We start from the raw sequence: 17083 nt of genomic DNA, 5'->3' as shown, positions 1-17083 counted from the left end.
TAAAGGGCCCCATTTTTTTCTTCGGCAAGTCAAAGAGTTGTCACTTCTTCAATTATTCTTTACATCCCCACTCTAGTTTCTTCTTCTGTGTATTCTCTAGTTTGTCACTGTCACTCTTGATATATGAATCTAGAACATATTCTATTGGCGTGGTCTGGCTGTGTACAAGAGAGAACCTACTATCACCTCCTTCAGTCTAGACTCTATACCTCCACTAACACAACCCGAGTTTGCAATGGATTTTTTGTGCTCTTATCTCACTTCTTTGGTATTTGTTGAGCTGAGAATACCTACCAGCTCCAGATCTTTTTCACAAGAACGTTTGCAAAACCCCGTCTCCTATTCCAAACCTGTGCAATTGAAGTCTTGGACCTAAAATGAGGGGCTTTTTGCATTTATTCCCTTTTATACTTTGTCCAGGAGGACAAGGTGCCCCCTCTGACTAGATGGGGTCAAAGAAGACCTCAAACGTATTCTCACACTCAAGAAACTGAAAGGAATATTTAGCTGACTCTTTTTAGTCCAGGGAAGAGAATGTTTATTTGAATCTTATTGGAGTCCAAGGACAGCAGGGCTGGCACTAGGTAATAGGAAGACCTGGATGCTGTGGATTTAGTTCCCCCAAATCTCACCTGTATCAGGTTCACCCCAGGGGCCTGACATCGTACTTCCCTGCCTCAGGGCAGTGGACCATCTGTCTGTCCCGGGATGGCCTGGGGACTTGAGAGAATTCACAAGCCCAGACAGATTACAGCTTGCAGGGCCCAGGGGTCTCCTACTGCCTCCTGAGAGGAGTGATGTCCCAGGATCCTCCTGATGATCCAGGCTCCATGAAGGGCACAGGCCCGCACCCTCCCTCTCCTGCCATCCTGGCAGCTGGGTTGCGTGCCAACACTGCCCGAGGGACACCTTGGCCCAGCTGGTGCCAATGTTCAGACCACATGGAAGGCAAAGCGCTCTCTTTATTGCTCTAGCTTGGCCCGCCCGCGCGTCTCCCAGGACGCTGCTCTATCCTCGTGGGCTGAAAGGATGCAGTGGTGGTCACACCGGGGCCTGGCCTGGCTGCCCACCTGGCACTGGTCTCAGTCGGTCTTCCTGAAGCCTGGAAGGCAAAGCCCACAGGATGGCATGGGATTCTGAAGGCAGCCAGGCCTCCTCCCCACCATGACCCCAGATGCCCAAATACCCCTCATAGCTGGGATAAGGCAGTCATGACCCACAGCCATTGCAACAAATTTCCCCTTTATGCATGAGATGGATTAAAGGAGACAAAAGTTCACGACACGGAAGCACACAGCCCCTGGCCTCTCAGTTTTGTGATTTAATGGTAGACACAGAGCTGCTGGTCAAGAAAGAGGATCTCCTTTAGCCTTGCCCAGCCACTCTAGCTGTGTGATTCTGGGCAAGTCACTCTACCTCTCTGATGAGTGTAACTGACTAATGAGTTTCCTCATCAGCCAAGTGTAAGATAACTGAAACCCCCTCTCACCCCCAGTTGGGCAAATAAAATCACAGAGAAGATACTGTTTGGAGAGGTGCAAAGTTCTATGAGAGAATGAGGAATACCCAGGTCCCCTCCACTTTCCTACAATGGTTCAGACTTAAGGACTCTTACATCCATTCCTCACTTGATTTTCACAACACCTTTGTGCTGTAGGTATTATTACACCCATTTTCCAGTTGAGGGAACTGAGGCTAAAAGAGGCTCTAGAGCCCCAGAAATGGTAAATTGAAGGAGGCAGGACTTGAACCCAAGCCCCTGACTCCAGGCCCTGTGCTCTTTCCAGTATGCTAAGCCTCATTTGCAACAGAAGACCCTGGTAGGGAGAGAAAGTGAACATAGAAGAATGTAAAAGTTACCTATCAGCCTAAGCTTCTGAAAGAGGGGAACGAAGCCATGCAGGACGCTGTGGATCCGGTACACTGTCAAGAACGGAGGAGAGAAAGGTGATGGAGCTTTGTGTCCCCTCGAGGGATCCGGGGTCAGACCTCCCCTTGCCTGCCCTTGAACAAAGCTCGTACAAACAAAGCTCTGATGGTGGAATTTCAGGCTGCAGGTTAAGCTTAGATAATGGTATTGAGTTCTTATTATTAAAAACAACCATGAGCAGCAATAACAATGCCAGGAAGCTCGGCGAATTCAGTACCTCACTCCATTAACTAACTGCCTTGTTTTCAGTATCTGGCTAATTCTGTTTGTTTGCCACTTTAAACTGTCTTTGTTGTATTTTTATGGAGCTGCTCATTTTTTCCATGGGGTTTTGCCAACGACCTCACATTGACCTTGAAAGCGGTCAGGAAGCAAACATGAGCATAAAGAAATCTTTACAAAAAATTTAGGTCGTGGCTTTCCAGCCCTTGGCAAGCCTCTGCGGCCGGCCCAGCCACTGCCCTCCCAGAGTCTGTGTGCGAGGGTCTTACCCAGGCCAAAGTAGATGCCAACGGTCTCCAGGGAAGCGAAGGTGAGCAGCCCGACCCCAAGGGACATGAACCAGTCTGCAGGGACAGTGAGGGAGAGAATGGTCAGCCTGCAAGTCTGGACCCCCGCCCCCCGTTCTCACCACCCCCCCCCACTCACCTGTATAATAGTGATAACACACCAGCAAGGCCCCAATGGCAAAGCAGAGGAGGATGAAATGGAAAAACTCATCTGTAAAGGCAGAGGTGAAGATTACTGTTTGCTTCTTTCTCTCTTTTTAATTAATTAAAATATTCTTGTCTCTGCTCAAAGGGAGCTTTATTCAGAGAAGTTGCTCCTGACCAGCCCAACTAAAACAGCACCCCAAGCCCCACCCGTTTCAGCCCTCACCTCACTTTATTATTTTTCTAACACTTATCACCACTCAACTTGCTGGATTTCATTGCTGTGTTTATTCTCTGACCCACTCTGTAGGATGGTGGTTGGGGATTTTGCCCATCATCTAAAGCGGCGCCGGGCGTGCAGAGGTGTCTGACACCTTATTTGTTGAATGATGCTAAATACAATTGTAAAAAATGCACATGCCTAGTTTAAAAGTTTCACATTGCTCCATTCTCCCTTCCTAATCCAACTCCTTAAAAGCAAGCAGTGATGGACAAAACTTTTCCAAGTATATATATGCACATTCAAAAAAAAACAAAAGCAGGATCAGTTTGTGTACCTGCTGCTCTATCGTTTGTTTTCCTCTCTGATAGATTGGGGCCATCCTTTCTATCTCCAAGCATATACAGATCTGCCCTGTTCTTTTTTTTATATATATAAATTTATTTATGTATTTATTTTTCGCTGCGTTGGGTCTTCGTTGCTGCGCACGGGCTTTCTCTAGTTGCAGTGAGCAGGGCCTACTCTTCGTCATGGTGTGTGGGCTTCTCATTGCGGTGGCTTCTCTTGTTGTGGAGCACGCGCTCTAGGCGCGCGGGCTTCAGTAGTTGTGGCTCGCAGGCTCTAGAGCACAGGCTCAGTAGTTGTGGCACGCGGGCTCAGTAGTTGTGGCTCGCGGGCTATAGAGTGCAGGCTCAGTAGTTGTGGCACACGGGCTTAGTTGCTCCGCGGCATGTGGGATCTTCCCGGACCAGGGCTCAAACCTGTGTCCCCTGCGTTGGCAGGCGGATTCTTAACCACTGCACACCAGGGAAGCCCCTGCCCTGTTCTTTCTGATGGCTGCATAGTGTTCCATGGCATAAACTTACCCTAATTTATGTAACTAGTCTCCCATTGAGGAAGCTAGAAGGGACTGATTTTCTGCACCAAACATCACCGCACATGAAATGTGTCTGTGCCCTTGTGTGTGCGTTTCCGTGGGCCTGGTGCCCAGAAGCAGCATTGCAGGCTCTTCCGAGTAGTTAACGGAGGTAGAGAGAGTACCTGGGAGGCAGGGCCCGTGCCCTGGGCAGGAATTCAGGGATGGTTTGTGAAGGAGGCCCCCCTGCCCTTTGCCAGGCGCTGCGGGAGTCATCAGGGGAGAGAACACAGGGGCCTTGACCCAGGCAGAGGGTTGCAATGGGGAGATGCCAAAAAGGTTTTTAAAAGAAGAAAGAAAGAAAAAGAAAAAAGAGAGGACGCTTCAGAGACGGTTCCCTGGAACGACGCAGGCTCTCTGAGTGGCCAAGGCTGCTGGGAATGTGTCTTACTTTAGTCCAGTTTGGCCACTGATGTGCTGTGAACTTTGGACAAGTGTCCTGACTCCTTTGAGCCTCAGCGTTCTCATTGATAAATCAAGGAGAGCAACCTCTACACCACTGACAGAGGGATGGATGGGGGTCTTGGAGGGGAAAGTGCTTTGTAAATGGTAAAAGGCAGAGTGATACTACATATCGCTGCTGTCAGGTGGCATGTGGAAGGCAAGTGAACAGAAGTGAGGAGGGTATTTCTGGTTTTGTTTTTGTTATTTTTTTTCTGGGGGGAAAATCAAAAGAGTATTTCTAGAACATTCTTGGCTCTGAAATCAATTTGTCCTTTAGGGGAAAAAAATACGTCATGCAGAACTAGACTTAACATTTAAGAAAGCATCAGGCTTAGGTCTGTTCAGAGATGTGACAGAGTGAGGGTGAAAACTCTTTCCTCACCCAGATCTTCAGAAATGCAAAATGGGGGGCTTCCCTGGTGGCGCAGTGGTTGAGAATCTGCCTGCTAATGCAGGGGACACGGGTTCGAGCCCTGGTCCAGGAAGATCCCACATGCCACGGAGCAACTAGGCCCGTGAGCCACAACTACTGAGCCTGCGCGTCTGGAGCTTGTGCTCCGCAACAAGAGAGGCCGCGACAGTGAGAGGCCCGCGCACCGTGATGAAGAGTGGCCCCCGCTCGCCGCAACTAGAGAAAGCCCTCACACAGAAACGAAGACCCAACACAGCCAAAAATAAATAAATAAATGAATAAATAAATTAAAAAAAAAAAAAGAAATGCAAAATGAATTCCTAGCAGAGAATTTCTCCCTGGATCTTTCCCCCATTTTCTTATGAGTAAATACTTAGAAAATACAAGTGTTTTTAAAGAGAGAGACTGCAGAGAAATGTAAGACCAAACAGAGGGCTGGATGGGTAGGGCAGCTTAGTTTGAAAGACCAAAAAATTAGAAATAGCCTAAACATCTATCAAGTGGGGAATGGTAAATACATTATAAGGTACCCACACTGTGGAATTGGATGCAGTTGTAAAATGTCATAAACATTCAGGACTCACCATATCTGGGGCAGTCCAGGAGGGCTTAATGGAAGAACGAGAGTTTGAGCTAAGCCTTAAAGACAGCCAAGGCAGTAGGAGTTGGATGAAAGGGAAGATTGTGTGTGTGTGTGTGTGTGTGTGTGTGCGCGCGTGCACACATTCACGTACCATGAGACAGGTAAGAAGGTGGGACCAAGGCACAGACCCAGTACAGTGAAGGGTTCAACCAGGTGAGCAGAGGAGGGTGAGTGAACTTCTGGGAAGAGAACTTCAAGTTTTAGGGAACTAGAAGTTTTGGGGGCTGAAGAGATCAGGCCAGGATAAGGACTCCAAGGTGTATTGGAGCCGGAGGGACCTAGGAGATCACCCTTGTCTGTTTTTTCTGACTGCAGCCATCCACACACCACCTTTGTGGGTTTTGCCCTTTCTACGTAGCACTGCTTATGACCTTCACAATTTCATGCTACCCAAGGACCACTTGTACTATTTACTTAACATTTTTCTTTAAGCAGATTCTTATTTTTCCTTAAATAGATTTACTTGAAAAAGAAACTTTATGTCACAACACTAAGTGGAAAACTAGGATCCCATGTCTTAAAAACAAACAGAAGGCCCATAAAGCAAGATGGTGAAGGTCTACCCGCCTGCTGCCTGCAGACGGCTCTGCGCACCGTCCTGATCTCTGTGTCCGGAGGTCAGTGAGTCGGGGTGGCACTAAAGGCCCGGGGGCTCCAAGCAGAGAAAGACAGGGGAAAGGGCAGTCACCTTCTCACTTGGGGGTATAATGCCACGTCCTGAAGCAACCTGGACATGGCCTGCGCTTTGGGAATCTCGGTTTTAGTGGGATGAGGCTCACTTCATAGCCCGGGACAGCTCGACAGCACGTCCCGGTTCATGTAGCTGGATGGAGGCAGAGCCAGGGGCTCGGATCCAGATCTCCCACTCCCTAAAGGCGGGCTTTTGAACAACTCAAAATATTTCTAGAGGGCTTCCCTGGTGGTCCCGTGGTAAAGAATCCACCTGCCACTGAAGGGGACATGGGTTCGATCCCTGGTCAAGGAACTAAGATCCCACATGTCGCGGGGCAGCTAAGCCCGCGCGCCGCAACTACTGAGCCTGCACTCTAGAGCCCGTGAGCCACAACTACTGAAGCCGCGCGCCCTAGAGCCCACGCTCCGCAACAAGAGAAGCCACTGCAATCAGAAGCCCGCGCACCGCAACGAAGAGGAGCCCCCACTCGCCACAACTAGAGAAAGTCTGCACGCAAATACCCAACGCAGCCAAAAATAAATAAATAAATTTATATATAAAAAACAAAACAAAAACCATGGTCTCAGGAGTTCCCTGGTGGCCTAGTGGTTAGGATTCCAGGCTTTCACTGCTGGGGCCCGAGTTCAATCCCTGGTCGCTAACTAAGAAGATTCCACATGCCTTGCAATGCAGTAAAAAAAAAAACCCAAAAAACCCCCCCAGAAAACATGGTCTCCCTTCCCACCCTTACCCTCCTCCCCGAAGCCCCCACGATTCCAGGCCGGGAGTCGAGGCGGTACCCCCACCCCCGTTCTCGTCACTCCTTCCCTAGAGTCCAGTCTAATCTAACCTCACAGCTTCCTCGGCCCAGCCTGTTCCCAGCTCCCCATTATGGCCATAAGGCCTGGAGGGCGTTTATCATGCTAGTGACTCAGCGTACAGCAGAAAGAGCACAGGACCAGGATCCAAGCCCAAGTCGTGTCACTCACTAGCTGTAAGACCACTCCCCGTCCTTGAGCCTCAGTTTCCATATCTGCAAAACAGGAATCATTGCACCACCTTCCCAAGGTGATTCTAAGCTGAGGATTTTGCAAACTGCAGGGCCCACAGCAGAGGTGGGCCATGATTACTGCCATTCCAGGCCACCAGCTGACTTTCTACCCAGAGAAATCTGGACCAGACAGCAGAAGCAGCCCTGGAACCTCAATTTCCTTACCATCCTTCTTTATATTTAGTCTTCTTAACTGGGAGGGCTCCACTTCTCCTTGGGAACAAGAGAGAGACGAGGGTTTAACTCTGACACAGGATAGCTGGTGGGATTCTCGCTCCCCTGCCTCACTGAGAATGGCTCTTCCAGGTTCTATTTCCTGGGTCAGAGGGCACTCACTGCAGGACTGGTCAGGGCAAAGCTTGAAGGTGGGGTAGCTGTCCTTGGACCCCCACTGATGCCCTCCTCCTCCACAGGCCTGTGTCTGTTCTGTTCCACGTCCCCTGAGCCCGGAGGCCCCTTTCCTGGATCACGGTGACACTCTGGCTGGTGACGGCATTGCTGCTGGGACTGATCTCCCTCCCCCCCAGGCTGCCTGTGGTCCCATCCCACACCCTGGAATCCAGGCCGCCTCCCGCTCTCCTCTCGGAGCTTGCATATTTACCACTCTCTGGGTTAGAGCCTCTCCTTCGGAGTCCTGGAAATTAGAAACTCAACATTAGTGCCCAGGCCAGCTTGGGTCCTTAACGAGTGCCACAGGTGACCTCTGAAAACGCCCCTGTTGAATTCTCCAGCCCCCAGGGGATCTTTCTATCTATAGATTGTTATTAATAATCCCTTTGTTCTTGCCTGGACCCCCTTTCTAACCTCCACTGGCCCCCTGTCTCATGCCACTGCCAGCCCCGCCTGCTTGCTGAGCCCAGGTCAGAGCCCCAGGCCCCAAGCAGACTTGGAGTCCCATCTCTCACAGCCGTGCACCTGACAGTAGCTGCCTCTTTTGGGGGAAAGACAGTGCCCAGACCTCGTTCAACACCAGTACCAACGACACCTCTCCCCTATCAGACACTCACCTGATTCCTCAGACGGCACCACCTCCCCAGGGGCACCTGCACAGAAGGGAAATCAGTGACTGCATATTCGCATCCTCTGGGTGGGGAGAAGTTACACTGCAGGGAAGTGGAGCTCTCTCACCCAGAGACTTTCCATTGATCTGCAGGGGGCACTGGAGCAAACTGGAGGGTTCCTCTTTCATCTAAAGGGGCAGGCACCACCCTGCAGCCCCCGAAAGCTGCCGCAGCAATGCCTGCCCCATGTTACAGGTCTTCTAATTTCCCACGAGAAGCCAGAAATTCAGGTTTTTACATAAACTTCTTGACTATAAAAAAAGCTGGCAATTCATATTCCATCGAATCAAAGATATCATGGTTTGTGAGAATGACGTCATTTTATGGAAGGAAAACTACTGCCAATTATAACTGCAAGTTGCCAGTGATTTTAAGAGGCACCCTGATTTCATAGATCTCCAGATGTGAAAAACTGTTAGTTGTAGACGTGATGAAATATATTAAGAACAATAATAATAATAATAATAATAATAAAGATACTCTGTGAGCCAGATCATATACATCTGTACACACAGGCCACCAGTTTGCAATCTGTGCCTGTTCATTCCTATCCAGATGCAGGTGAGGACACTTAGCCACGTGGCTCCAGCCCCACCAGGCCCTGAGCTTGTGGAAGTCAAGCTGGGTTGTACCGTGGGGGCCCCGGCCCCTGACCCCAGTGTGGAGCTCCTGTCTGGGCTGCCTAGGGTGAATCGAGTCCTATACCCGCCCTGAGATGCAGCCTTCCCTTTAATCTGGCATGGGTGGCCCTCCCACCTCATTCACACTCTGGTTCTTTTTTTTTTTTTTTAATATTTATTTACTTAGACTGTGCTGGGTCTTAGTTGCGGCACGCAGGAACTTTAGTTGTGGCATGCAGACTCTTAGTTGTGGCATGCATGTGGGATCTAGTTCCCCAACCAGGGATCGAACCCGGGCCCCCTGCATTAGGAACGCGGAGTCTTTCCCACTGAACCACCAGGGAAGTCCCCACCCTCTGGTTCTTGGCGCCTACTCTGTTCCCAGTGACTTCTCTCTTAGCCTGTCACCTTCTTCCCCTCAAGGGCAGGCAGGAGTCCCCACTCTGTACACTTCCGCCCTCCAGATCAGCCCCAGGACACAAACACCTGAAGGGGGCACTCAGCTCATGGCAATAAACACTCAGTATGCTGAACTATGTTTAGGCTAATGTGCAAACGGGAACCAGTGTCTGCAAGTGACCAGAGAGGCCAGCACCAAGGGTACAGAAGGCAAACCAAGAACGGCATGAAATGAGACTCTGGCAGTGTAATTACCAAGTACCTCCGGTGCCTCGGGGGGCGGGGGGGTGGCGGTGGGGAATTCATTACTTGGGGGAATTAATTCACAAGTACGTGACGATATCTACGTTTTCTACAGTGAACATGACTTACTTTTTGATGAGAAAAAAACATTTAAAATGTATGTACATGTAACAGTTTCTCTCTCATTTTACACTCAGTGAAAACTTTCTTACACTACTTAACAACATTTTAAAAAATTACATAATACCTGTTTTTGTTTAAAAAAAAAGAAAAAGAAAATCAGAAAATTTAGATGAAAGAAAATAGTATGAAGATTACTCACAATGCTACCACCCAGTGGCAGCCACTGGTAATACCTTGATGCAGAATATTAAGATATTTCATTTCTATTTCTTTGAATGTATATGTGTTTCCCGTTGTATTTCTTGGGTTATTATCTGGCATTAGGAGACTAAGCAGATTATGTAAATGTTGGATTAAACAAAGTTAAACAGGTTTTCTTATCTGGCAGTGTTCATTTATGAGGCTTTTTGGCAAACTGGTTCATTCCTACAAATTCCTCCATCTCATCAAAGTGCTACCAAGCAAAGTGCCATAATATTTATAACTGCTTGCTGTAAAAATCATGATGCTTAGAGACAATTACTCCATAATTTGAGTTTCGTAGAAATCAGGTCCTTAATTTTCCCTTGCATGCTTAAACAACCCAGTATTCCAAGAGAGAGGGTACTGATTAAGTTCCATCTTGCTGGTTGGAAAGCTGAGGCCCAGAAAGGTTGGGTGACTGGTCACAGTCAACCTGCAAGTCAGGGTTATAGATCAGAAGAGATTCCAAGACAGTCTCACTGTGGCAGAAAATGCCTGCCCCCACCTCCACCTGCCCATGTTATAACCACTCACCTTGCCACATCTCCTGTATCTGCCCAGGACTTTCAGCTCATGAAACACCCTCATCACCTTGTTTCCTCCCAACAAAGCCCTAAGCCTTCGTGTCCTTTGTTTAATTCTGTTTCCCCCAAAGCCAGTGGACAAACAATCACCTTCATAGAGTTGAAGCTCATCCTTCAAAACGTCAGGCTCCCCATGCTCAGCACCTGGGTGTAGACAAAGCCTGTTAGTCAGCTCCCCCCAGTCACAGCACCCCAGAGTGGCTTCCCTCTCCTGGCGTCGGAAGCCTTAAAAAGTAACATAGTCCTTGCGCTGGGGGTGAGGTGGGCGCTCTTCAAGAGGCAAGACAGCTGTACAAGAGCTTTCCTGCTGCTCTGTCTGACGCCCCTCACACACCCCGAGGTGACTGTGTTCAGCTGACTAAAGAAGAATTGGGGGCCTGAGATGACCTGGGCCTCGTTCAAAGTCAGTAATAAGAGTCACCATTTACTGAGCACTTACTATGCACTGACACTGAACTAGGTAACTTAGAGTTAATATTTCATTTGATCCTCTTGGAAATGCTGTGAACAAGGTATTAGTACCTCTCCTTCCCCATTTTACAAATAAGGAAACTGAGGCTCACAAACGTTAAGTTATTCGCTGAAAGTCACACAGGAAGCAGAAATTCCAGGGTTCAAACCCAGGTCTGTCACCAAGGCCTGCATTTCTAATCATTTTTATCTCCAGAAATAAAACCCAGAGCTCAGCTCCAGAGTCATGAGAGCATTTATTAAACACCTTGTGTGTGCCAGGATCTGTACTAGGCATTAATCCAGGCTCTTTCCCCCAAGTTCTTTTCTTTCCACAATCAATTTAGGCTAACATTTATTAAAGTTGTTTTTTTAAAAAAACAAAATTATATCCTTTTGGTTATAAAAATAAAACAAGATTATTGTAAAATATCTATGGTATAAGTCAATTCAAAAAAAAAACCAAGAAAATAAAAGTCACCTATAATTTAACCATCCAGAGATAACCACTATTAACATTTTGATATTTTTCCTTCCAGTCTTGTTTACAATCATGTATGTGTGAATTTTTACAAAGTGTATATGAGATTAAACAAATTCTATGATTTGAATTTCTTTTTTTCACTTTAGAGATGTATGAAGACCAGAGCTCTGACCAGGACAGGGTGTAGCATCACCGCTCTGTGTTGCTGTTGTTGGACGTTAGGTTGTTTCTATTGTTGCCCTACTACAAATAACGCTGCAAGGAACAAATCTTCACACGGGGGACATCCCTGGTGGCGCAATGGTTAAGAATCTGCCTGCCAATGCAGGGGACAAGGGTTCAAGCCCTGGTCCGGGAAGATCCCACATGCCACAGAGCAACTAAGCCCATGTGCCACAACTACTGAGTCTGTGCTCTAGAGCCCGCAAGCCACAACTACTGAGCCCGTGTGTCACAACTGCTGAAGCCCTCATACCTAGAGCCCGTGCACCGCAATGAAGAGTAGCCCCCGCTCGCCGCAACTAGGGAAAGCCCGAGCGCAGCAACAAAGACCCAACGCAGCCAAAAATAAATAAATAAATAAATAAATGTATTTATTTATTTAAAAAAAAATCTTCACCCGGACACGCTCAGGCCCACTGAGAAATCCAGCCATCAGCCAAGTGGGCAAAAGAGAAATGGTGAGGCCTACTGCCTACCGGTGAGCTGCCCCTGCAGGGGAGACCAGCCCCCGTCTCTGCCAACGTTTTCCAGTTACTCAGGGGTGCTAGTCCTCACTGCTGCTCTTTGCAGGGAACAAACACAAGCTGTGGGAGAAGCTCAGCCTGGATCGAGCCTGGAATACCTCATTCTGGTGTCGGTTCTCAGAATTTAGTTTACGTGAGGAGTGTGGTCTGGGGGAAGAATTCTGCTTTGAGGGTTAGGGAACAGGAACTGCCATGAACTTTCTGTGTGACCTCAGACAAATCACTTACTATGTTCAATACGGCTTTCACTAAGATAAGGCAAGGTCCTATGAAGTATCGTGTTACTGAGGTGCTTTCCCTCCTGCCCAGCATGGGGGCTGCATCATCTCTGTGATGCCACCAATGCCACGCTGACTCTGGGTTTGCTCGTGCTCTGTCTCCCGCCTGGAATGCCCTTCCCACTTGCTCCCTTATCCTGAAGCTTAAGCCGATGTCACACCTCCTGCAGAAGGGCTTTTCCAGCTGCCCCAGCTCACACGCATCTTGCCCACCCTCCCCTGGGGTTTCTATAGCATCAACTGTCTGTGCTTGACACAGTGGGCATGAGGGTCCCTGGTGGTGCTCATCCCTCCAACCACCTTGAGCTCCTGAAGGACGAGGCCTGGGTATCACTGTCCTAAGGCTGCCCCGCCTGGAGCAGGAGCTTGATTAAGCCTTGAAGAATGACCACATTGTTTGCACTCTTGGATTGGTCAGCATTCCAGGGATTCAGGCCTAGGAGTTTCTGGCTTCAGGTCCGGAGGACTCCCTTTTCCTCAGGATGACCAAGAGGGCCCCAGCAGTCCTGATGTCCCTCAGCGGGCTTGGGGACCTCCTGGTCTATCACGGATAAATTTTTAAATTATAGGAAACCAAGTTAACTGTGCTTAAAAATCAGTGCGAAAAAAAAAAAAAAATCAGTGCATATGTGATCTCACATCTCTAGGCACAGAAAAAGAGGTATCAGGAAGTACATCAAGATAACAACAGCAGTATTTATCTCAAGAGATGGAATTTTGAGTGGCTTCTATTTTCTTCTTTTCTGTATTTTACAAATATCAATCAATGCCCCCAAAAGGCTTTTTCATCATATTTTGCAAAATATCAAACGATACAGAAAATAAGCAAAAATTACTCCAAATTCTATCCAACAGGGACAATCTCTATTAACATTCACATGAATATTATTTTAGCTTTCTTCATGATATATTCATGAGATATAATTTTTCAAACTTGTTCAAAGATTGATTCTTTTTCTTTTCCATTATGATTTATTACAGGATATTGAATATAGTTCCCTATGCATACTATATAATTTTTTAATAAAAGATGCTGTAGAATTGTATGCTGTCAAGAATGAGGATAATTTTTCTGTGTGCTGTCTAATTCAATTGTTTAAAAAATTAACTCTGGCAGAAAGAATCACATTTGTTTCTGGTGTCCCCAGTATCCATCACTGAGCCTGGCACATAGTTGATGCTCAATAAATATTTATTGAATAAATGTAAGAAGATACACTAATATGTGTTTAGTGGTTATCTAACAGAGCAAAGGATGATTTTTTTCCTTCTTTCTACTTCTTTGTATGTTCCATATTTTCTACAATGTGCCCACGTGTAATCTTTTATAATAAAAAAACGTTTTAATTTAAAAATAACAGGATAGGGACTTCCCTAGTGGCGCAGTGGTTGGGACTCCGTGCTCCCAATTAGGGGTGCTCGGGTTGGATCCCTGGTCAGGGAACTGGATCCCACGTGCATGCCACGACTAAGAGTTCACATGCCACAACTAAGGAGCTGGCAAGCCGCAACTAAGGAGCCAGCGAGCCGCAACTAAGATCCAGCATAACCAAATAAATAAATAAATAAATATTTTTAAAAACCCAAACAGGATACATTAAGAACAAAAAGCTATGTAGGGAGAGTGGCGCTGGATGCCAGACTCTGAGTTAGGGCCCTCAAGTGGAGGAAGGTGGGGGGCTGCTGGGAGGCACCCAGGTTTGGGGCCCGAGGACTAATGGTCACCATCTGAGCCTGAAGAATGGGCAGGGTCTGAGTTCCAGCAGCAGGCCAACCAGGGTAGGACCAGAGACCAGGATCCTGAATGTCAGTCTGTCTCGATGCTTCTAGGACTCCGTGTTTATTTTCCTGCTGCTTTCTCTTAGTGTTCTTTTGTTAACTATGCCCAGTCCCATGTGTATGTACTCTGGAGGCCAGAAGGAAGGAACTTATGGCCACACTTGGGGAGAACATTTGTGGGGGAGCAGCAACCCCTGAGGGTCAATCAGAATCAGAAGACAGAACGTCCCTTCCCACCTAGCGAGGACAAACAAAGGGACAGAATCCCCTGTTGGAGCCCCCCTGCCTCTGGAAGCTCTTCTACAACTAAACCTCACTGGCCTTGGTTTCCTCACCTGTAAAATGGGAATAACAATAGTGCCTTCCTCATGGGTCGCTATGAGAATTAACTGAGTTATTCCACATAAAGTGCTTGGAACGCTACCTGGCACATAGTAAGTGCTCAATAAATGCTAGCTATGATGTTGCTGCTGCTATAAATTCAGCCTTACCTTTTGAGTTAAAAGTAGAGAGACATTCTGCTTCTTGTCAGAAAATAATGCGGCAATTTGTATCAAAGTCCAATTAGAGATGCTCATCCCTCTAAACCCATTAAAGAGCTTGTGGGAGTTGGTATGTAGGACTTGATTTGTATGAAAAATTCAAAAAGTAAAGGCTTTTGTGCAAGGATGCTCATCAGCATGACAAACTGGGGTGGGGGAGGGGGAGAATCTTAACAACAGCAGTTATTTTTAGAGCTATTACTATCTGATAGGTGCTAAGCCTTTGCACGTGTAGAATGTAATCCTCACAGGTATCTTATGAGATAATAACTTTTGCTATCATCCCCATCTTATGCATGAGGACCCCAGGGCATACAGGGTTAAGCAATTTACCCAAGGACACTTAGCTAGTTAGTGGCAAAGAAACGGTATGAACCTGCAGGCTGCTTGAATGGACACATGCACTACCCCTGATTCCAAAGTGCTCCTACAAAACTAAACGTTCCTTTACATGAGATGCAGTCACTTGAGGGGCTACTTGGGAAGCATGAAAAATAGCCGCTAAGATATTATGGAATAACATGGCAAAATGCTTAGGATAAGATAGCAAAAAAAATTGTAAACCAAGGACAAAATTGTCTATACAGTAATTTTTTGGTTTTGTTTTTTTTTTTGGCCATACTACGTGGCATATGGGATCTTAGTTCCCTGACCAGGCATCGAACACGTGCCCCCTGCAGTGGAAGCATGGAGTCTAAACCACTGGACCACCAGGGAAGTCCCTATATGGTAGTCATAACTGTGTACAAGTTACATGTACAGAGAGGTGGGCTCTGGAAGGGAACATGGAAAAACAGAGCTGCAGTACCGAGGTGGGAGGTTCAGGAGACTGGTTTTTCTTTTTTTTTAATTTATGTTTTTGGCTGCGTTGGCTTTTCGTTGCTGTGCGCAGGCTTTCTCTAGCTGCGGCGAGCGGGGTCTACTCTTCGTTGCGGTGCGCAGGCTTCTTATTGCGGTGGCTTCTCTTGTTGCGGAGCACGATCTCTAGGCGTGCGGGCTTCAGTAGTTGTGGCACGCAGGCTCAGTAGTTGTAGCTTGCGGGCTTAGTTGCTCCGCGGCATGTGGGATCTTCCCAGACCAGGGCTCGAACCCATGTCCCCTGTATTGGCAGGCGGATTCTTAACCACTGCGCCACCAGGGAAGTCCAGGAGATTGGTTTTTCCATGTAAATGCTTGTCTTTAATATTTTGATATAGATTTAATGAAATCATTGCTTTACCTGAGGAGGAGGAGGAGGAGGAGGAGGATGAAGAGGAGGAAGACTTGCCTTTCTCATCCTCTTCTTGAGAATAGAGCTCAGCCTCCTGGTCTTGCTTGTGGAAATCCGTCTCTCCATCTGGGAGGCACACATAGGCAAGGATGAGTGTTTCCTGCCCTTCCCACCCCAGAGACCACCCAGGCCTCCCTAGGGGTCTACTTGGATGTGGGGAGCCAGGAGTGGCTGAATTCGCTGGGACACCCTTCCCAAACCCCTAGGGTCAGTGGGAGGTGCAGGAGACCAGGGCTCTCAGAGGCCCCAGAGGCTCTAGGAAGGCCAAAGGCAGACTTTTCTCTGAATATGGAGCCCAGAGAGGGGCTTCTAAGCCCTCCATCCTTCCCAAGAGACCACTACACCGTGTAGAGCAGTTGCCAATTTAAAATTCTCTGTAAATTACAGGGCAGGTGGGATCCGATCAAGCCCTAAACCTTCCCATTCCCCATTCTGGGGCCATGCAGGACCCTTCCCACCTTCTGAGGACTCTCCCTAGTGCCAGTCCAAGCCCCCAGAGCCTCTGAGATTTGGGGAGCAACTGAGGGTCCACACAGCTAGAGAGTACTGGGGGACAGACTGGACCAAGCACACACACGTGCGTGTGTGTAAAGTCACTACTTCTCTAGAGGTTTCAACCGTAACTTGGGCCATTCATTGTGCCGCATGAACTGAGCAGGGTCTTCTGTTCCACCTACTGCTGGACTTCACCTCCCATGTGGCTCTGCCCAGAGGGTCAGAGAGAGCAAACATACGGTCTAGATCTTCTGATTCTCCGTGGACTCGACTGTGGTCTTGAAGTGATCCTGAAGTCTCCATGGCCTTCCCTGGAGGAATAACAATAGTAATTAATATTACCTTAGTTAATATCTTTAATATATAAAGAGCTTGGCAAATAAATAAGAAAAATATAAACATCCAGTATTCAAAGGTACAAGAACAATTTACGAAAAAAGAAATAAACAGGGAAATTTGAATAATGATCACCTTTTGATACTATTAAGAGCTTATTTTTTAAAAAAGAGACTTTAGTTTTTAACAGCAGTTCTAGGTTCACAGCAAAACTGAGTGGAAGGTACAAAGATTGCCCATATATCCCCTGCTCCTAAACATGCATAGCCTCCCCTGTTATCAACATCCTCCATTAGAGAATTTATTTTTTTAGGTGTGATATTTGTATTGAGGTTATATTTATTTAAAGTATTTAGAAAGAAGTATTTAGAGATAAATACTGCAATGTTTATGATGAAATTATATGATGTCTGGGACATGCTTCAAAATAATCTGATTATTTGAATAAGGGAGTTGGAGGGCATAGGTGGGGGTCCAAATATAACAAA

The 17083-nt window shown here is 47.2% G+C and overlaps 1 protein-coding gene across 9 annotated transcripts in view; it reads right to left on the bottom strand.

Moving 5' to 3' along the window:
- Positions 1–944: 944 nt before the first annotated feature.
- TMEM40 (transmembrane protein 40) overlaps positions 945–17083 on the bottom strand; it is a 36666-nt gene continuing 20527 nt past the window's right edge. For 4 of the 9 annotated variants that reach the window (XM_082347937.1, XM_082347945.1, XM_082347944.1 and 1 more), the window contains exons 2-11: positions 16499–16570; positions 15714–15830; positions 10306–10359; positions 7950–7985; positions 7544–7576; positions 7108–7155; positions 2579–2650; positions 2422–2496; positions 1861–1923; positions 945–1102 (exon numbers count right to left, since the gene is read on the bottom strand). In XM_082347937.1, the coding sequence (XP_082204063.1) occupies positions 1083–1102; positions 1861–1923; positions 2422–2496; positions 2579–2650; positions 7108–7155; positions 7544–7576; positions 7950–7985; positions 10306–10359; positions 15714–15830; positions 16499–16570 (590 nt within the window). In that variant the 3' untranslated portion in view covers positions 945–1082. The remainder of the gene's footprint in view (positions 1103–1860; positions 1924–2421; positions 2497–2578; positions 2651–7107; positions 7156–7543; positions 7577–7949; positions 7986–10305; positions 10360–15713; positions 15831–16498; positions 16571–17083) is intronic. The other 5 variants (XM_082347939.1, XM_082347938.1, XM_082347941.1 and 2 more) reach the window with 5 other exon arrangements.

Source organism: Balaenoptera borealis (genome assembly GCF_965194805.1).
Source record: "Balaenoptera borealis genome assembly, chromosome: 12".
Lineage (NCBI taxonomy): Eukaryota > Metazoa > Chordata > Mammalia > Artiodactyla > Balaenopteridae > Balaenoptera > Balaenoptera borealis.
This window is presented reverse-complemented; position numbering and strand designations above follow the sequence as displayed.